Source organism: Idiotropiscis lumnitzeri, chromosome 9 (genome assembly GCF_059441095.1).
Source record: "Idiotropiscis lumnitzeri isolate Australia: NSW breed Sydney's pygmy pipehorse chromosome 9, RoL_Ilum_1.0, whole genome shotgun sequence".
Lineage (NCBI taxonomy): Eukaryota > Metazoa > Chordata > Actinopteri > Syngnathiformes > Syngnathidae > Idiotropiscis > Idiotropiscis lumnitzeri.
In genome coordinates, this window is record NC_142399.1 from 6,754,080 (window position 1) to 6,776,579 (window position 22,500).

Below are 22,500 nucleotides of genomic sequence, written 5' to 3' on the forward strand. Positions count from 1 at the left end.
ACCTACTCTTTTATTTTTATTATTGTTTTTTAAAAATCATTTGAGTTTTTATGGGTCTTAACAATACAGTTACTAAACCTCACACGGGAGCTGCTGACAGCCACAGCTCACGCCCAGACACTCAGGCACACTTACTGATATTATGCAACACCGCCCTAGGTCACACATCTAAAAGGCACATGCCCTTTCTAAGATGCTACGATACTTACATATATTACCTTGTTTTGTATATGCTATGCTTCTCCCTTTTTTTCTTCAAATACATTCACAATGTATTTTAACTAGGGTAAATGTGTTTAAAGTGAGGATGAGTAAACTCTCTCTCTCTCTCTCTCTCTCGCTCTGTCTCTCTCTCTCTCTCTCTCTCTGTCTAATTTTATTTTTATAATATCTATTTTATCTGGTCCCTATATCGCTCATTTTCACCTGTTGTGAGTGATTCTGAAACGGGAATAAACGAGGGCTCACTGTATCTGGTGTGTGAAGGATGCGTCTGAATTCTATGATAGCCCTCACTTAGACATGTTTCCAAGAATGTCGGCAATACATGAAGAATGCTAGGTGAGCTGGCGCTTTGACCCCCACCCCTTCCGTCACTTTCTTTGTGCACATCAAACGGACAACATCAGAAAGTGCTTGGGGGTTTAGGGGGGTTCTCGTGTTTGATAGAAGACCGACTTGACAAGCAGGTCAGCCGCCGTTCTGCGGTCAGAGCGTGGGAGACGCGTACGAGGACGAGAGCAGTGAGCGGCGGCGTGACTTCTTCTGAGCTGGTCTCGGCATACCTGACTAATGACCACTTTCATGACAGCACAGAAATTAGTCGTGCACCTTCACTGTGATGGAATGCTGCTCAAAAGGCACATTTTCATCCTCCTAGTTGCCTTTTATGGCCAAAGAAAGTGCAAAGCATTTATATTACTTGTGCCAAATAAGTTTCGTTAGAATTCCTTGTTACAGTGGCGACTTGATTTAAGAATTTAATTTGTTCAGGGATCACATCGGCGTTGTAAAACGCAGCACATATTTCACCATTGAATAGAATGGAAAGGACATTAAACCATTTCAGCTCCCCAAAAAACACAAATAAAGTGAAATTAAGCAAAATGAAATGTTTTATGACTGGAAAATGCCATACTTTGGTATTATACTTTTTTAAAACATACAGAAAGAACAATAAATATTCTCAAATGTATTCATAGAGCGCTTTCAGTCAAAGTGCTGTACAGATGATTAAAAAAAAGTCCAGATAATACCAACAAAATAAAAATAGAACAAAAAGTACAACAAAGTAAAAACAATCTTGTAATGATTAAAATGAATGTAAAGAATAAACAGTTTGAGCGTCATAATTTTATATTCAATTCAATAAGCTTTTGTGTTGCTCAGTGTAACACTTGGATGAGTCAGCTCATCGTTAGGCGAGCGGTGATTGAGTGTTACCTGCGCCCTCAACACAGGTGATGTCATTTTCAATCGACAGCAAGTGGCAAAATGGGCTTTTAAAGGTGTTCATATTTTTTCATGTACAATCAAGTTATCAACCTCATTATAGACAAAATGTTGGTTGACTTTTTATTGCTGAAAATTGCAAAATGAGTAAAGTTTCCTTTTAAATAATTAACACTGATTTAGATAAACAAGTTCTAATTACAAATCTGCCTTATTATAAGTCTTTTCTGTACGCTGTAGCAAAAGTATTGCTTTTGCCCCTTCTCTACGATTCAGTTGGTCAACTTAAGACCCCATTAAACGGGCTCAGAAGTGAGTTGCTGTGTACAATTTCACCAGCAGGGGGTAGTCTACCCTTATAATTAGTCTAAAATGTGGCCTGCTTTCATTTACTCTTTATCAACACTTGACTGTTTTTTTTTCCCCCTCTTGCCTTGTGTGTGCTAAAATTCTGTATTACACGCAGTCTATGCATTATTGTTTATTTTATTATTATTATTTTTGGGGTAATTTATGTTCACAAACCTATGTATGTTGTGCCATCCGAAGCCAGGTACATGTGAATGTATATGGCTGCAGGAGAGGTGAGCTCTCCTCAACCCCTCATCAGACGACAGAGGAGAAAAGCGAAGAATACGCCATTGTGCCCCAACGCCGGAGATGATGAAATTTAAGATCCCCGCGCTCTGGCTCCGTCTTAATCTGCCGGTGGGGGAGGCCCAACCTCGCGCGAGGCTAATCCCTCCCCGTTGAATTATCGGCACCGCTAAGATTGTATTTTGTCATTGAAAATGGCAGTGTCAAACACCGCCTTTTTTTTTTTTTTCCTCCCCACCCCTTGCCTATTTGTTCCACTGCCAAGGCCAGTCGCATAATCAAGCGAGGGCGAGCTGTAGGATGACAAGTTGGAGAGGTGGCGGCCTGTATAAGTGGCGGCGCGGCAGTATCTCTAAATTGCACGCTACCCTTGCCTTTCACCCCTTTTCAAATAGGTGCACATTATCAAAAAGGTGGGCAAATTGCGAGTCCCGAAAGATTGGACGGCTCTATTTGAAGGCATTGTGCTGATGGACATGTTCAGGCATCTGCATATCAACCAGAAAAAAAAAAGAGATTGCAATCTAACTTCGCTTTGTGGATGGGGATTTACGCAGCATATATAGAAGCCGTGTCTTTTACGACTTGAATACACATTGAGACACTCTTTTCTCCTCCCCCCCTGAGTCATACAAACCTTTTTGAAGCACAAGAATTGACCCACTGAGACACAAACATACAAATTCCAGCATTTATTCATGTTGAAATGCTGTCATTCAATGATGGAAAATTCGTAGAAAGGTTGATTTCGCAAAATGAAGGGAATGTGTTTTCTCACCGATACGGTCATTGACAGGGATCGAGAATTGATGCAATTAATGATATACCGTGAGAAATTGACCTGGAAATATTTATAATTGCTCATGAATGCCAAAAGATGGTATGAAAGCACTACTTTTCTATCAGACATGGCTTTGGCCTGTCTAGTAGAAGCTACTTCCCCCACTTCAACATAGTTACTTGGCACAGAGATGCCCCAAGTGGTGCCAAAGCGCTACTTTTCTGTTCCGGGCGGTGACTTGTCACCACTGTCTTGTCGGTTTTGGGTTTTTTTGTCTTATATTGAATTATGTCTTGCAATTCATGATCGTAATCGTATTTCTGTTTGTGTTTATTGGAAGGAAGTGCTCCAATAAAGATGCGATAACAGCCATTTTCTGTCTGTTTCTATACTCCATCTCTCGCTCTCTCTCCTGTCCAGCTCACTTCCTGCTTCCATTTTCAAATCACACTGTTGGTGCCTACTTGGTAGCACTATACAAACACCCGTCCGCAAACCATCCTCATACATGCACACACACACACCCACACCCCCACACGCACACGCACGCACACTCTGCATTGTGTCCCCTCTCCTCCGTGCCAGGGGGAGCACATTACGTAGGCCAGTGGCTTGTGAGCGCCGAGCAGGCCTCTGGGAGTGGAAAACACAATTATTTCAGCCCTCCGCTATTCACGCAAAGGTGACAAAAGCTGGTATGAAGTATGAAATCCCAAAAGTTTGCTCCTTTTTACGCTGCGCCCGACAAATTGGGATTAATTTGCACTCGAGTGCCTCGTGCGCACGCCATCTCCAAAGTTTGTACCTTTTGCTTATTTTGCCCATTTCTTAAGTAGTTTGGGGGGGCTCAAAGGGCCTCATTCATTTATTTATTTATTATTCCCGCTAAATAATACATGTGCCGTAGTTCAAAGCATGTAAATAATTGCCCGTGCGCGTGGGCGTGGTGTGTGTGTGTGTGTGTGTGTGTGTGTGTGTGTGTGCGTGCATGCATATGTTTGCGCTTTGAAAATTAATTTAATTAATCACCCTGAGGAGAGGCAACAGATGCTGCTGATTACCCCCCTCCTGGTGAAACCTCCCCATGCGCCAGCACACACACACATGCTCACACACATATAGAGGAACTCTTGTCACACAACCATTCAAAAGTCTGCATGTTGTTTGGCTACCATGAGGACTGTGTGCTTGTGGGTGTGGGTGGTAGAGGAGACGGGGGTGTCAACGTGGTTTGTAGTAGGTGGTGGCTGTTGTGGCCGGGTGGTCCCTCCCGTCGCCCTAATAGGCTTATTGCACCCCTAATCCACACCGCACCATCTCCGTCACATGGCTGGTCTGCTGACTGGCCGGGCCACCACGAGGTGTGTGTGTGTGTGTGTGTGTGTGTGTGTGTGCGGGCACAATCGTTGTTCCTGCATTGCTGTATTTGTGTTGCATAGTCTGGGTTATTGGAAGCATCCGCGTTATAAATCATCTCCCTTTTCTCCATCATGGAAAAAAAAAATGTGGTTGGTGTAGCTGTCTATGTTGTTCACTCATTGACATGGGCCATTTGAACTGTGTTGCTAACTAAGACAGCAGCACCTATAGAGGCACATAAACAGTCTCAAACCAAACACTCGTGTGCACCAATACCTCCCTGTTAACATTAAAAAGCATTTTTAAAAAGTGCGGTTCGTAGACATTTTTTCCACACAGGTACATTTAAGACCTTAAAATAGCCAATTTAGTACACTGCTGCTATCCAAAGAAGCAGTTCTTACCGAGACATGTTAACCGTCTCTCGGGAGAGTTTGCATCAACACCTCTCTGATGCTTATAAGCAAAAGAAAACAATCACCCCCAATTTTACTTACCAATTTGAGGTCCAGGTATTTGCAAAAGAGCATCATACGAGAGGCAGCTGTATCAATGTCTCAGAATCTGGGACTGGTATCGTGTGGTATGAAGTATCTTTTTCACTTTGCGCACCTGACCCGAAATATATTGGTGCACACTGTAAGACAACAAAGTGAATATTCACTCCACTCCATTAACTTCCATTTCAAGTATATTACTCTGATATCGGGCTAAAGTGTAGGACATAAGTTTGTCCGCAAAAGAAATATTCAGAAAGGTAAAAAAAAAAAAAAAAATCAAATTTACTGGTCTCACAGGCATGTGTAAATAAAAGAAATAGTTGTACTGTATGAAACTTTTGGGGCAAACTGCCACCATTTAGGTGCAGTCTGGAGCTCTGGTTTGACATTTATGATTTCAATTATGATTTCATTCTTCATTATTAATCTGGCAGATAAACCTTGTCTTACATCATGTTTTTAAAACTTGTTGCAAATTGTCAACTCTTCACTTATTCACATGTCAATTCAACCTTTAAATTTGCCATTAAAAAAACTTTTATACTTGTGTGTTAGTCTATTTGTAAATAAAGCTAATCAAACTAACAAAGAAGCGCTTTGCTTCACCTTAAAAAAAACTGTTTGCTGTCTCGTGTGCCCCCCCCCCCTCTTTTCTATTTTGTCTCTCTTTGCTTTGTCTGCTTTGCTCTTGTAAAGCATCTTGTGCGTGTGAATTTCCGTGCATGTGTGTGGCCTCTTGTCCTTGTCTTGATGTAAGCCTTTAGCACGCTGTGAGTGTGTTGGTTGTGTGGTGGTCCTTACGTTGTTGCTCTCTTTCTTTTTTTTTTTTTTGTGTGTGTGTGCGTGTTTTGTGTTTTCGAGTGCGCGTCCCCGTCAAACTGGTCCAGGTTGTGACCTCAGCTTTCATCTTCTTAGTCTGGAGGCTCCTGCAGCCCGCTGTGCTCCGACTCCCGGCCAACACTACGGCAGATGTCACCAGACACCGCTAGACACGCACACGCACACAGATTTGTCTAATAAACACTGCCTTACTCTTTCATTTATACACACTGGCTCTCATGCAAGCTCACAGCTTTTGCACAAATTGAATTTAAACCCGTAAAAATACCCTACAGCATTGGTGCAAATACACGATTCCATAGTTTTCGTCAAAATTCCATTCCAGCGTTAGCAACGTAACTCAAATTTGTAAGTCAAAGCATGCCGTAACACAATCTATCACCAACATAAGCTAACTAACGCTTCATGTTATAATTACAGCTATTCGCAAGGGTTCGGGACCTTGAATAGCCCAAAAAAAATAATCCGAATCGATCGGGCCCTAATAACCTCAAGCCCTCAAGGTTATGAGTGTGGATGTTTTGTGGATGTTGTTGTTGTGTGTCCGCTCTGCTATCGGTCATTTCTGTCCCCTCGTGGCTGTTTTTTTGTTTCTCCCATGTTGTTTTTTGGTGCCCGGTATTGCATTATGACTGCTGCCGTTGTCCAATCAGGCGCCAAACGGCCGATAGCAGCGGAATAGTTTTTATCACCCTCTCTGTTATTTATTTTGCCTCTGCGCGTCTTAAGATGGCTACCCGCGATGGAGACAAGCCCGTGTCGCCCGTAAAGCATCGCAGCCGGCAAATCCCCATGTTTATCCACAAGCTTCACCCGCTTGGCTGGCTGGTGCGTGGGTGGGTAGTGACGGTTGCGGCGAAAGAAGCTGAACAGATGCATTTATTTGTTTGGGATGTACATGTGCCATTGTATTCGTGAGTGCTGCGTCGAAAACAGATACTTTCCAGATTGGTGTTTTAACTGCAACGGAAAAAGACGGACAGATGAGTTAGTAAGGCCCTGTTTCCCATTGAGTGGCTTTCGAACAAACCCTGACGAAAAATCAACACTTTGTTACCTTCCACTCGCTTAATACCTCCATACATGCTCCTGCTCACACAAATGCTCACCATTGATGTTTGGGTTGCAGTTGTGATGCGGCTGTTGATGCTCTGATACAGCCGTCAATGCATCACTGATTAGTTCCTAGTTTGTGGCGGAAAGTAGTCGCGCAGCTCCGTTAGCGTTATTCGCCATTACCTTTGCATCTTTGTATGCTCTGACATCACAAATAATGCAGATACTGACTTCCACAGATACTTGCCATTTTCGCCCGTGTTGTGACTTTGCTGAGAAGAGCGGTCCTAGATGCTATAGTTATTTGCAACCATTACCTCCCTGTGTGCGTCTGCTCTAGCGTCGCAGAGAACTCAGATGCAGGCGCTGCCACTGGGAGACTGAGGCAATTGTTCTGCCGAGTGGAAATGAATGGGTTCCTGTGACGTGCTCCGATGCCAGCGCTAAGCCGGCCGCTGACAGTTGGACTGCCCACTCTCCTCTTGAAGAAAAAAAAACACATGCACGGTCTCTGTTGGGGATATAAATCTGTGCACCCAGAGGTGACTGGGTCAGGAATTTGAGGTGGCTGGCGCTCGAAGGCCTTTGGGTGTCGAGGTGTGTTGGTGGAGGGGTGGGGGGGGGGCACATTCCAGTCGTAAAAGAAATGCTTGTATTAGGCGTGCCACAAGTCATATTCTGCGATGTAGCAGAAGCAACATAACAGGCAAGCAATATGCTAGTTAGGAACGATAAAGGAAACAATTTTGTTCAAATTCATACTATACGATGAAAATGTGAACATGATGTCAAACTCAAGGCCTGGGGGCCAGATCCAGCCCGCCTCATTACATTTCATGGCCACTGAATCAGGTGGATCTTAGTGTTTCTTAAAAATGAGTTTCCTGAAAATCTGTACAAAAATCGCAGGTTGTCAAGTTCACTAAATCCCTTAACATCAATTCAACAATAAACAATTGTATTGGTATTTGGATCGCACATCGCCACTGTTCAGCAGCCGCCTTATATAAATACGGGCAATTTAATTTTTTTTTCTTCACAAATCGATACTGTTGGTCTGTTAATCTACTTTTGGTATTGTTTGAGAATTGCTTGAACATTACGTTTACAATCAAAGGTTGTTGGCATTTTGTTTATGAAAATTAACAAAATAAGTTTTGATCTTCGCTGTCTCGAGAGTCTTTGCTCCACTTTAAGGCAAGGGCAGGCAGGGTTGACGGTCTAATAACGACTTACAAACTTGGTGTTAAAAAACCAAAACATATGCCTGTAAAAATGTTTACATTGGCAACACAACTTGAATTTGTACACAGGTTGAAATGCGGCAGTCTTTCACAATCCTGTCCCAACTCTTGAAGTTATAATTCCAGTAAATATTTGTATGAAAACGGATCCAGGCCATAAATATAAAACAATTCAGTGAAAAACAGTAAATATCCACCAACTGAGAATCTCTTAGCTAAAGAAACACATTTGCATTGATGTCAGTTTGAAGTCGACATGGAAGCGAGTTATTACAATTTGTAAGTCCGACCGCAAGACTGTTGGAACGTGTAATGGCTCTTCTTTTATGCACCACAAGCGCGTTAAGCTTTTGTCTGTACACAAACAAAACTGGTGGAGCGCTTTTGTTCTTTTTGAACAGAAAAAAGTCAAAGAACAACCCCGCACACACACATACACACTCGCACGCACACACTAACACTGAGGCGCACCGGCTCCTTATCCAATTCCTCGGCTAATTCCCCCTCGGTGGAAGGTGTTCATTGTTTCTCTTTCATTCTAATCTCTGCCTCTCCTTTTCTTAAAATCCATATTAGATTCTCTTTGACTGGGCCACAATCGGAGTCAGTGGAGTAGAGCACGGCCCCCGCTAATGCTCTTTGTCTCCGCAGATTTGTCACTTAGCATGGAGAGTACACCTTTGTCATAGAGCAGGGCCGCCAGAGAGGCAGACTCACACTCGGGGCAATTGTTTCTTGTCGCAGGCCATCTCCAAACCACCCTATTCCCTCCCCACACACACACACACACTTTACACAAATCAGCTTTGCTTTGGATTAGGGCCCTATCATAGCGCCGCCACATCTCAAAAACACTTTAAACAAACACACCCTTAAAGTGAGAAGCCAGTGGATATGGAGAGGCTTATTGCAGATTTACCAGGAAGTTGTCATTAGAAGCCGCTGGAATAGATTAGCGAAAATCGGTGCTTGAAAATTAAATGCCACAACCTAATACAAACCTATTTAAAAAAAAAAAAATCAATCACATTGTGGGTTTCTTTAAAGTGCATAACTACTCATCTGCAGATAGGATGGAGACGTGAATAGTTGAAGCCTATTTTTGCATTCAATTTACTAAAGAACACTAAAATGTTTTAGCTGCCTCAGTAGGCGCTACTATTTTGGTTAGCAGCAATGTTCAAGTAATTCTTTGAACACTTGCAATTGATAAACTAAAATTATTATTGTTAAAATTGCTGAGCAACAATCAGTGCTTGAAAATATCAGGAAAACAACCATTTTCAATTCTCCATCCATTCATTTTCTTGTGCTTATCCAAACTTCCCTCTCTCAGCCACTTTGTCTCGCTCTTCCAGGATGTTACCGAGACATTACCAGGTCAGCCGGGAAACAGTCTCTCTTACGCAGGGGTGTCCAAACTCAGTCCATAAAGACCACTGTCCTGCCCGTTTTCCATCTCTCCGTACTGCAACACATATTTTATTGTTGATTTGTTAGATTTTTTTTTTTTTTCTAATAAAATCCTTACTTCAGGTCTCTGGGATTAACCTGCAAAAATTTAAAGTTGCTCCTTAAATTAATTAATTGGATTTGCCTCAGGTTATTTGTTTAAATGGTGTTGCAATCAACCAGGGAAAGCCGCTCTTTTTCTCTGATAAAGTGTGGCACGAGTGAAGCGAATTCACCTCTGGTGTGAACACAACTCCCACGAGTCCTAAATCGCGCGGGTTCGCTTTGCATCTGGTGTTTAAGGGAGATCCCGGACGGCCGCAATTGCAGCACCACCGTTGGCCGTCGACGGCAAGTTGCCGAACCCTGCACATTTTGCAATAGAACAATCAGTTTAGGCCATTCTTTGAGGAAATCTGGCCACACACACACACACACCCCCATGCACACACGTACCAATAACGCAAGAGTGTGGGCTACCATTGGTAATCTGTCTTGATATCTGAGGTTTTGCTTCATGCAGGGGAAATAATCAATCCCAGATACAGTAGCTGAGGGTGTTAGCTGGGTTGCTCTATATACTGTGTGTTTGTGGCAATGTTATTGGCGATTGGTGCCTTGATGATGGTGAAATGGCGGGAAAATGATGACCAGGCACTTCATAGAATGGGGATGAACTCCCAGCTATAATCCCATCGACCTTTCTTTCCTGTACCCCGATTTTCCACATCTCCCCGTCCTCCGGTTTTCCCTCATCTTTTTCTCCTTTCCCCTTCCCTTGATATCTACCTCTCTGTCTTTTAGCCTTCTCTCCTACCCATTTCCTGACCACTCCTTCTCTCTTGAAGCCCCCCCAACCGAATGCACACCGCACTCTCCACCCAGCAGAAGTGCAGAGCCAGGTCTTTTTTGCCGGCTGGTAATTTATTTTCCCATTAGCCCCCGGTCTGAAGTGTACGCTCCGGGTCTGAGCGTGTGTTGGGGGGCACACCAGGGGCCACCCAAAAAGAAAGACCCGGAGAGCTGGAGAGAGGAGGGCACTCTGGACACGCCGATAAGACGAAGCAGGGGTGCCACGTTCAGACATAATGGGGCCGGGGGGGAGGATGGCAGATAGCAACTCTGTAAGCATTTTTTGCTGTCTTGACATATGATGCACTCATTTTTTTTCACAAATACATCGGAAGATTGCAAGTTCGGTTTACTCACCTACAGTAACAGAAATACAGCAAATAATGACTCACAAAATAGTCCCTGCCTACTGCCCCTCAAAGTATTTCGTGTTGTGAAAGGTACAGACAGCATTTGGAGGTTGAAGGCCGTCTGTGACTTTCTTGCACTTCTCAACCTGGCGGATGGTGGTAAATTAGGTTTGCTCACCTATTGTAACAAAAGTACACTGAGTAAAACAAAACCAAAAAAAATGCCTCTTTGACAATGTCAGACTGTCCCCTTCTCTTTTCTGTCAAAGTGTCTGAGACTGAATGAGGAACTCGTCTTACAAATTTCCCCAGTTCCTAATCATGCTTGATGATTGCAAGTTGCGAATATTTACATGCAGTAACACAAATATGCCAACAGAGTCAAAAACGAAAATGGGCGGTGTGAGTCGAGGCAAAGATTTTCTAGGTTGGAAATTCTAAGTTGTTCTGTGCGTAAGGGAATATATGAGAGGTGCTTCGCCCGCCATTCTTTCCAATTAGCGCATTGTGTTGATAGTGATGCTCAATCTGTCTGGCATTGGGCGGCACATAAAACAAGCTGTCATGTAGAAACAAGGACGTGTGAGAGCTCAGTGTCACTCATGTTTGGACTGTTCATCCCCCCCAAAAAACACAGCTGCTGTAATCTGCCGTTTTTAAAGGAAGCTTAATCCTGCTCTTGTGGAGACTAATCACTCCTCCCGCGTGTCGTCCTCTCACCTTTCCTTCACTGTTTGTTTTTGCTTCTCACTTTTCTGTTGACTGCCACTATGTGGGAATTATTTAGAGGGTTTTGAATTGTTTTTTCTTTTATGTTGCTTACTCAGGATGGATATTAAATTTGAGGATGTTTTCATCAACGCTCCATCCCTGCTTGCAGCCTCAAATATAATGTCTTTATTATTGTAATTTTAGCATGCCTTTTTTTATGGCCATTGTTGCCTTTCATACCCACATACACACATCTTAGGCAAAAAAGAAAAAAAAATCCAAAGAATAATAAATTGGTCTTAATCTGCACGTGTATGTGGTCTATAGTTCCGTATTCAGAGGTGGTATGTAAAGCTGGCGCTCTATCAGTTATCAGGGGAGTCGCACAGGAATCACTCCATTGTGCTTGCGTTCAAAGAGAGATGTGAGTACGTTGGACGTCTCTATTTCCAATAACTGTGACCTTGAGGGGGGCGCAATGGCACAGTGCCCCCCCCCCCCCCAACACACCACCACCATCACCAACACAAGCTATTCCAATCTGCTGACTGCTCACTCCAGCCACGGGCAGCTGATTTGGGGTGTTGGGGTGCGGGGACTAATCGGCACTCCCTCGGGGTTATCCCGAAGGCCAAATTGAGTTTATTGTTTGTTATTACGAAATGACGTGAATGCAAATGAAAGAGATGTTACGTCGTTATGTCTCTGTGGACTTTTCAAGCTGATTTCGAGTTTCGGGGGTGGAGGGGGGGCGGCGTTTAATCCATTACCACAAAAGGGACAATTTTTCATAGCTTTGATGTATAAATGTAAACGGAACATAAACTGATCTTGAACTGTACTGTCCTGTTTGTTTCTTGATACAACAGAAATGCCCATTGATCAATGGGAGCCACTGCACAGTAAAATCAAATCATCAATAAATGAATTAGTAAAAAGAAACCAAAATCAATACTGCAGCAACTTGATTTTACAGTGTCCTGTTTTTTTTCTATATGGTTTTACTTAAAGTTAAACCATGCAACTCGCAATATAACAGTAAAGTTAAACTTGACTATAATACTCCTTTCCAGACCAAACGCTTCCATCGACAGTCTGAAACTCGGTGACCTCAGTTTGTCCTTTGCCATTCGGCGCCCGGCTCAGGATTGTTTTTGTTTCCACTGCGCCGTCGAGGCTTAAGTCCGATAATCATCAGCTGGATGCGATCCATCACTTCCGGACGGCGTTGCGGCGTATCGCTTCGGCATCTTCTTCCTCAGCGATCTACTTGGCTGTAAAGCACTTTTAACCAAGCAGTGTTTTTGCAGTCGTCTCCAATGAGAGAGTCTAAACTTGGGTGATGGTTTTACAGCAGACGGTAAAATTGTACCTCAAGGATCAACGTGGGGCCATGTTTGTACGTATTAGAAACAAATTGACTTTTGACTTTGTGTTCAAAAGCCATTAGATGATTGGTCTTCACAAAGAAGCTAGCTCCTGTTTAGCACTCAGTCTAATTAATCCACAGCTCCAGTCACAAAGAGACCCCCCGCCCCCCCCCCCCCTTTTCTACCCCCACCCTCCCACCGACCGGCCCATCCCATTGGCATTTTGGGGCAGACGGGTTTCAGCGGGACCTCCTGGGCACCCCCGCCGCCCTGACCCCCACCCCCTTACCAGGGGAGCATCTGTGAATCGATCCATGGCCAGCTGGCATAAATCAGTCCTGCAGCGTCAATTCTATGCAGATTCTTTCCCATTTGTGGGCCGGCCCGGTCCCTTTCCCCCGCAAATAGTGGAGATCCACTGTACTTCCACATGTAAGATTCCAGTCCAAGTCTGCCTGGCAGGCAAGAGTCCTTGAGGAACCATTTTGGTGAACTTCTCAAGATAATACAGAGAAATTTCTGGACGGCCTTTACTGGTTGAGGAGGGTCACAGTCAAAAATCTAATAGATAAGCCATGAGTTTGAAATTATATTTAAGTGTTTTGGGGTCATAATTTGTGGTGTATTTAGTGGTTAAACTATTATAAAAGGCACATTTTCACATTATCTGCATCAGTGCTTTGTCCCTAACCTGCGTAAATAGCAAGCTGCACATCCGCTACAGTACATCGCTGATCTTTAATAGAGTTCCATGCCTCCAGTGTCCTACCATGAAGTCCCAGGTAGGTAGAGAAAGTCCCCAACAAAGTTTCAGTAATTGTCGTCGTTCCCACACAGCAGAGCGAATGTATGACTGTATTGTTGTGTGTTGTTGCTGCACGTGTTAAGGTAACAGTTATTTGAAGGTTTAGAATTACGCAACATCTATGCTGACACCCCCGATAATGTCCTATTTTCAATAAAGGGATGGAAATTAAAGCACTATTTTCTAATACAATTCATCGATTTGACAGATTATTAACAGAATCATAACGTCATCCGTAGTGGGAAGCATGTGAGCGGGTTGAAAGCAGTAGTTTTAGTGTGGGTTTCACCTGCAGATGAGTCAGAAAGTGCTTTCCTCACTCCAATGTTCTTTTGCGCTGCATTTACAAGGAGATGCTAGCAGGGGGCAGCATACAGCCACCACTCCTCACTTCTTCCTTCCCTTCCTGGTGTTTGCCTTTCATCACCAGCTTGTTGCTATAAGTATTAATAATGATTACTTATTCTCCGAAAGCGTATTGATAGTCTTATCCTCTGTCATAAATGAAATTTTCACATTGTCTCCTTCCTTTCATCTATTTCACATTGTCAGTCTAATCCCACCCCCTCACCCCCCCCCCCCCTTTTACCTTTTTATATTTGATTGACAAGCAGCATCCGGGGGACAAGGAGGCCATTTCCATTGTTTTGACGCTCTGGTGCAAATCTCTCAAAATGTTTATGTCATTCATTTTGCCGTTTCATTTGCATATCCTTAAGTATTTCCCATTAGAGCCCCTCCTTCACTCCTTCGCTCTATTCGTCGCCATTGTCATCTTTAGCAAATCCCCTTCGTCTTAAGTGTTTGCCGCATTTAGCAAATTCATTCATAAAGTATCTACACACGCTATTAGCTTAGTATAATAGCTTGGGTGTAATCTGCGGAGAGATAAGAGGTTTTTTTTCTTTCTTTCTCCTCCCCTCCCTCTCAGCCCTCGTGTTCATCTCCCGACGGGATGTTCTTTGGACACGTCGCTGCGTCTCGAGCGACGAGGCTCAAATGTCAGCGTCAAAATGTCAAGTGGCCGATTTTCTTCTGTACTTTTTTTATATTTCATTATTTTCCACCGCAGGTGGGAAATGGAAGGCATGATGACTGTGGGCAGAGATGAAAAGATAAGCGGGAGATATATGAACGTAAAATTGCTAATCTGGGCTACTGACAGAAGCACTTGGAATTAATTATCAAAGTGGAGATAAAATAAAAAGTGACTTTGTTTGTGAACAAATAGTTGTCTTCCGAGTGCCGACAAGATTGAGACTAAGCAACCAAGTAATTAGTGTGAGCCCTTCTGAATTTTGCCAATTATCATCAATATTTACTGACTACTACTCCTAACCAGAGTTTCCCCGCTCAAGTCTTGGCAGCTAGGCTGGATGAAATTCCACCATTTTCAAGTGCAAATGCAAGGCCAAAAGCTAAGCAGAGCGGCAATGTTAGCTCAGGTTAGCATCAGCCAACATTTTTATGTTCCTTACCCTCTGATACGGAGCAATAGATTCACGTCTAAGGATTTCACACAAAATATTTCCTGCATTCAAGTCCATTACATTGACACAATTGTCATCTTTTTGGCGCTAAGCAACCCCTTAATGTATATGAAATGAAAGAAATAGGATGTGCTTTGGCTACAGAATTCCAGCTTTAATTTTAGGGTGTTAACATCCAAATCAGGATGTGGGAATTACAATAGTTGGTATATGTTAAAAAAAAAAATAGTATTACACAGACCACCAGGGCGTTCGCGCATGGCCAAAATGCTGTTAAACATGAAAGCTTTCTGCACATGATCGCTCGCAGGAAGGCGACTTTCCTTTATGTCCTCCGAAAGTTTTTTTTTTTTTTCCCCATGAATGTCTGGAGGTTCCGAAACGGCCCTTCCTTGAGAGAGGCCGGTTTTTACATAATCCTTTTGAGTGAGTGGGAAGTCTGAGAGCGTCGATCCCTGCCAAATTCAATGGCAGAAAAAAAAAAGAAAGAAAAGAAGAATGCGCCTCTTTACTATGTTAAACAGATCTGGCCCAAGATGTAATGCTTTCTTCCCCCGGATCACGTTAAAGCCCTTTGGCTGGTTGCTAACTATCTGCCATCTGAACATTAATTCATTGTATATAGCTAAATGTTTTGCGAAGTTTCTACTTTGTGCTTTAAAACCCTTTGAGTTTGGCTGCAATCCGTCACATGCACAATTTATCAGGTACAACTAAACATAAGACCAAAAAGTATCACACGTTGAAAATGTAAACAACTTATATTTGAACAGCAATGGTAGCAACACAAGCAGACAGCGCATAAAGCGTTATTCACATCCTCTGTGAAAAATAATTAATATTACTTAATGTCCTCTGAATTATCATGATGCACAAACCGATTAATTCCCTTACGGGGTGTTTAATTTGATACTACAGATAGTTTGAGATATGATGGTTTTGAGTTACGAGCACCGTCCCGAAATGAATTCAAGGCCCCGTTTACTGCCCAAATCAGACTCTGACGTCAGCTCGACTGGCTGAGCTGCACTGTTTTTGTTTTCAGAGTGTGGCAAGCGCGTGAGGCGGTTACCTTTCTTACCCTTTCCAGACGGCCCATATGCGCCACATATTTCTCGTCTTTTGCTTCTTTTCACCAGCATGACCAGCATCCTTACCACTGAATGTGCGCGTGTGTGCCAGCGAGTGCGTGCGTGCTTGCGTGCATGAATAAATCCCCCCGAGGACCTTGGCGAGATTGAGTTTTCTTCACAGAGCTAGATCTCGCAGAGATTTGCGTGTGTGAAGACGTCTGGCAAAATGTTATGGGATGCTATCGTCGCGTTATCGAACCCCCGCGTTTGTGTATATGTATATGGGCTCTCCAATTCACGTCGTGCCTAAGCGCCGCTTTAGCTTTGTTTGTGCTTTGAGATGACGAGAGAGGGGTCCTTCTCCAGGCGTCTTTTACGGTGGATACAAGATGGCGTTTGTGGTGATCTCCCACTGACAACTGTGTGCTGCTTATAGGTAGAAAAGTGCTAGTAAATGGATTTTGTTCCATTCTATTTTGAATCAGGTACAGTGTATTCTACGATGCCAGAAGTGTGAAGTTAAACACCAGACTTGCGTTTTTTTGGCCTGCTGTATCAAAATCAGTTAATGATACCATCTTTGCTGAGCACAGACTGATAAATGCTGAGTTTTCTGTTCCAGCTGTGATGTGGCAATTTCAAAGATTCTCTATGTAAAATAGACTATTATAAAATTGTATTGTAATTCCGGTAATATTATTCCATGTCATCCTCGTACAGGAATCACCGTCTGGCCGACGTAAGGCCCTGGCAACCAGCAGCATCAACATGAAGCAGTACGCCAGCCCCATGCCCACACAGACGGACGTCAAGCTCAAGTTCAAGCCGCTTTCCAAGAAGGTCGTATCGGCCACACTGCAGTTCTCCCTCTCCTGCATCTTCCTTCGAGAGGGCAAAGCCACGTGAGTTGACACCGTAGACGTAGTGATGATGGGCAATTGATCGAGTTTAGCCCGTAATTTGAATTTATTTCAAGATGGTCTCTATGTTTGCAAGCTGTATTGTTTTATTTTTTTTTTTTAATTATACCGACCCTACCAAATTTGAACAACCATGTATATGCTTTGATCAAACAAGCAGTCTTGTTGCCTCCCTTCAAACTTTGTGGTTTATTTCAGGATCCTTATTTTGTGGTTTTTAACGTCTTCCATAGTTCAGAACATCTTCCACACCGACGTACGCTGTGTCCACTAACAACTTGGCTGCAAACAGTGGAGCTAGTTCACAAAATAACTTTAAGGGAAATCTTAGAAATTATTGTTCTATGCGCCTTCACTAGTTGAAACATGGCGTTCTGATTAATATTGCTTTTGTAGAACATGAGTTAAGCAGCAAAATCCACCCGTCTTCAGCCGTCTCAGAAGGCGGCCATTTTGTCACTTTCTATCAACTGAAAATTACATCACAGTTGCTCAGGGCTCCGGTAACCGACTAATCACGGCTCACCTGTTTTTTGACGCTGTTCCAGGATTGGTCGTTATCTGAGCTCTGAGCAACTGTGATGCAATTTTCATTCGACAGAAAGTGATAAAATGGCCGCGCCCCTGGGATGGATTTTAAAAACGCGTGGATTTTACTGCTTAATTCATGTTCCACAAACAATATTAATGTTTCTACAAGTTTGCCTGCATGTAAATTATTCTTGTTGAGAAAATGTTTGGGTTGACTTCCCCTTTAAATAAATTAATTAGCACCTCTCCGGTTGCTACATTTTAAATAAGCAACTAGCGCCTTCAATTCCCTCTAAGAAGTAGATAACGTGAACTGAATTATTTTTACATTCTTTTCCGTTTTCTTTCTTTTACTCTCGAAGGCAAATTTATGGACTATTTAGAGTGTCCATTTAACATACCACCCATGTTTTTGTGGGACAATACCGGAATTGGATATATGTTTGAAAAATTATGATTTTTAAGTTTGGCCCACACTGTCACTCACAGCCTAGCCTCTCTTCTTCACTATCTCATATTCGGCTTTGAAACGAGCAACTTTAATTTTAGGACACACTCTCTTGTTAGTACATTCTAATTTCATAACACACACACACACAAACATTGGCGTGGGCCTTTGTTGTGTTGCGGACGGCGGGTCGATGGCGCGTAACCCTTGTTAACCCTTCGGGGAATGATGTCGACCACACACAAACAAACTCCATCACGGCGCTTCAAATGAAGCCCGGCACCCGGGAAGCGGCAAACACAAAGAACACAGACACACAGAGAGCGAGAGATTATGATGGCGCATTCGAGGGGGACGGCATGAAATAATGTGTGTCCGGGGAGCGAGGACATGAAGGCCAAGATGAGACAAAAGGTTTGAAAACGTCGAAGTTAGGAAGTGACAGAGGTGGCGGCAGCATTACATTAATCCTTTGAAACGGACGCCGTCTTCCAGTCACATCAAAATTCAACACTGCAGTATTTTCATTTATTCATTGGTACGTCGGTGCATAATCGCGCCCCCCCACCACATCTTGGCAGCGTGTTAATCTCTCAAGGTTATGTATAGCCTTGTGAGTGTCTTTTTTTAAAACATATTACAAGCATGATATGAATTTGCATTGATATGATTCCCCCCCCCCCACTTCAGTGACGAGGACATGCAGAGTCTGGCCAGCCTGATGAGCATGAAGCAGGCCGACATCGGAAACCTGGATGACTTCGAGGAGGACAACGAGGAGGATGAGGAGAACAGGGTCAACCAGGAAGAGAAAGCGGCCAAGATCACAGGTAACAATTAGCGGCAGAATGGTTCACGTACGGCCTTGTGGCAGAAGTTGGCAAAATGGAAGAATTGACACATGGTGCTAACAGTCATCAACCGCTTTCACACGGACAATCTCATTTGTCCATCTTGCACTCATAGCCTAGTGGAAGCGTTTGGTTGCACAACTGTGCGCATGCTCTTATAACAAGGATGTGGCTGTTTTCAGAATAAACCAATTACATTCAAACTCATTTCAAACAAGAGTTGGCGCACATCTGCCACCTGTTAAATTGCCTTTTGATTAACACCCCCAAAAAAGTTCTGCTGAATCTTGATGGTTTGGTGCTGGCTGATATTTTGAATTGTTAATATTGCAGAAACATGCATCACGTAGAATTAAATACAGTCTATAATAGTCGGTGTGACAGAGTAAACGCGGTAATGTGCTCTGTTTTTCTCACCAATATATTTAAAAAAAAAAAAAATCTCCAATGTTTACTGAAGTGTATAAAACAATGTATTCACACCTCTATTCAAATTCACACTGTGTATACATCCACGTTGTGGTGTAATGTATGTCCTGCCCTTCTTCCCGCTTAGCCTAATCCAACTTTTCTCCCGCCTCCTGTTCAGCTTCATGCGTTCTCTCTGCGCTCTTTTGTCTCATTTGTATGTGTGTGCATCGAGCGCCTACAGCCACGCTTCGCTTAGCGTGCATCTCGCTAAGCGAACGCCAAAACTCCCACCAACTTGTACCTACAAGCTTCCCCGTTGATGCTCTCATGAATGCAGGGATTCTCAAAAATTTTGGATGAGCCATCCCTCATAGTACGAAAATAAACTGTATACAAACAATGATTCAATAAAAATAATTTGCCCAGGAAATATTTTTTCAATTTTAAAATGTTAAACTTAATTGTGTTGTACTTAAAAACCTAACACAACTGAACTTTGCAATGGTTACCAAATCGCTATTGCAAATTATGATGTGGACCCCGAGTGTGTCTATGGCCCGCAGACCCCAGTTTGGGAAGCACATCATTAAATAAACCGCGTCTTTGTCAAAATGTGTTGTATTTGCTGTTTCTTTGTGTGCACTCGGCAACGTCTTCACTGCTCTTCTTCATCCTTCCTTGTCGTGCGGCCCGGTGGTCTGCAGAGATAGTAAACCAGCTGAACGCCCTCAGCTGTTTACATGGCGATGATGACGATGATGACAATGGCATCGGCGTTCCTAAGAGAGCGTGCGAGGGGCGCACTAAGCCTGTCGCTTCCTCGAAAGGTCTAATTTCTTCCCAACTTCCTCCCAAATCGTCATGTTTCATTTTGTGAAACCTCCATTGTATTTGTTTGCTATGTCATTATTTCTTTCACCTTTTCCTTTTGTTTTTTTTTTTGTTTCTCTCATGCCGTGTTGACTTTGGTGTCGTGAACGTGTCATCTGATTTGTAACTTTTACCTTTGGTTTTTGATTGTTTAGTTTTGTTTTTGTGTTCAGCTGCAGTTGGTAGTGAACCATACCACGAAAGCTGTGTCCAGACAAGTCTTAAAAAGTACAAGTGCTTACCTGCTGAGTCTAAAGGCTCTGTATTCTTCCAAAGTTGATCATTTTCTCTTCCCTGCGATCAAAGTCAGTCGTTTGCCTAGTTCTTCTATTTTTTTCTTCTACTACAACTATTTTGTAGTCTTTGTGCTTTTTGTCAGAGTGGATGTGTCGTGGCACCATCCCTCTTCTTCTTTTTTCTTGGTACTACAACTGCCGTTCAATTAGGAGCTTCTCCGACAGATGCCCAGTCACTCATCGATTAGCCAGTTAACCGCCAGCCGCTAACCTGAGTCAACAACAGAAAAACTACTCTCGCCTGTTTTACCAATAGCTACAGTTGAATTTGATTTGTCAAAATATGGTTTTTGAACAATAATAGAATGGTCTGGCTTATGTTTTGAAGGAGACAGTATGAGACTTTCACCCCCAACTCCCAAAAAAGACTCCTTGTTCCCGTCCCGCTTTCAGTCTTTGATCCTTGCTGTACAAAGCTAAATTCTTGTGAGATCAAGTTGAATTTGATCTGTAGATATTTATATCTGGACTTTATGGATCTGCAGCTCCCTTTGCTTAGATTGTAAAACAAGCTAACATTCTTCACACACACACTCTCGTCCGCCTAAAATGGGTCGCAAATGCCACTCGTCTCCTTATCAGCGAAGTCCACTTCACATAGCGACACCGCAAATACACAGACACGCCGCTCTTTCCAGACCAGTCTCTGCATCTCCTTTTCGCTTTACAAGCCCCTCGTCTCCATGCAAATGAGCCACAGTGGCGAGCACGACAAAGATAAAGTGGTCAAGTGTCAGCTCCTTCGGCCTGCGTCTCCGTAGCAACTCCACGCCGCTTGTCTCCCACAGTAACCCACCCACTAATTGCACCAATGTTCTCATAAAGGAGCTCAGTCAAGTTTAGCCCTTGCTTACTTGTGGTTCACTCCCAAGTGCAGCAGTTTTTTATTCTTCATGTAACAATTTGTTTTGATGGCTCATTGTCACTCTCCCTTAGTCATCTTGATTGCCTTTTTACCTTGGCCACCTCAGAGCTGATCAACAAGCTGAACTTCTTGGAAGACGAGGACCACGAGACGCACCCGGCCATGCTTGCCAACCCTTTCGATGAGCCCGAGGATCACCTTGTTGAGGCCAACCACCTCAACCCGTTCGGCGATCCAGATGAGGACGGTATGTGGTCCGATTGTACACACTGTCATAGTTTGTTGTGGCTATCGTACAGTAAACCTTCGCTTTTCACGGTGATTACGGACCAAGACATAATGACAATGGTAACAATTTGTGAATAATGGACATTACTCACAAAAATATGTTATTGCAGATATTAATACCACGGTACCTTGACATACGAGTAATGTACAAGTTCGGAGTTTTTTAAGTTTGAGTTTTGTGAAGTGAACAAAATGTGATCCCAAATCACTATATTTTAGACTCATCTTACCCTTAAATAAACTTATTTTTTATTTTTTTTACCATTACTTTGGACACCGCATTCAAAATGAACCGTGGCTCATGAATCATATGCTGCTTGACCATTGTTTGACAGTAAATGACACAATCCTCATCAAACAGAACCTCCTGAGCAGCAGTGTTCCTCGCGAATCAACGAATCCTTCTACAATGCTTCCAATCCATTCGACGAGACCACAGAGGAGCCGCATGACGCGACGCCGGGGAACCCCTTCGAAGAACCGGAGCAAGACGAAGCCAACTCTCAGCCGGAGCCCGAGCCTCCGAAGGCTCGGCCCAGGAAAGGGGTGCGACCCGTCGACATGAACAAGTACTTGTACGCCCACGTTGGACAAAACGACGAGGAGGAGCTTGACGAGTATGTTCATTTGGGTGATTTGTGTTTTTTTTTTCCTGTTTTATGATTTGTTTTGGTTAAAGGAAATCTTGACGGTTTTTTTAGGCCAAGTGTTATGTAAGCTCAATCATCCGAACCCGGGCGCAGATGTTCGGTTTACGCTAGCAAAGTGTGAACAGACCAAAGATATGGTCCATAGACATGGTAGAAAAACACAGACCACAGACAGACGTGGCCGAAAGACACGGACTATCATTCTTGGCTCAGACGACACCCCACTCACCACCACCCACCCTCCTCCTCAAACCGTTTTTTGATCCATTAACAAACCAATGCATTTTCCAGGGATGACCGCTTTTGAGTGTCGGCCCCAACAGCCTACGCAAGCTTGTCGTTGAGCGATGTTGTCTCAAAGCTTGACGTGCTATTGATTGGCACAACTGTCCCTTTAAGTCTGAGGTCATTCTCTGCAGAATGGAAAGTTCAAGGGAG

The 22,500-nt window shown here is 43.3% G+C and overlaps 1 protein-coding gene across 4 annotated transcripts in view; it reads left to right on the forward strand.

Annotated features, from left to right (window-relative positions):
- Nucleotides 1-22,500, forward strand: part of ehbp1 (EH domain binding protein 1) — a 102,744-nt gene that overhangs the window by 8,332 nt on the left and 71,912 nt on the right. For 3 of the 4 annotated variants that reach the window (XM_088304758.1, XM_088304761.1, XM_088304759.1), the window contains exons 6-10: nucleotides 16,653-16,834; nucleotides 18,522-18,661; nucleotides 19,798-19,920; nucleotides 21,231-21,371; nucleotides 21,774-22,029. In XM_088304758.1, the coding sequence (XP_088160884.1) occupies nucleotides 16,653-16,834; nucleotides 18,522-18,661; nucleotides 19,798-19,920; nucleotides 21,231-21,371; nucleotides 21,774-22,029 (842 nt within the window). The remainder of the gene's footprint in view (nucleotides 1-16,652; nucleotides 16,835-18,521; nucleotides 18,662-19,797; nucleotides 19,921-21,230; nucleotides 21,372-21,773; nucleotides 22,030-22,500) is intronic. The other variant, XM_088304760.1, reaches the window with a different exon arrangement.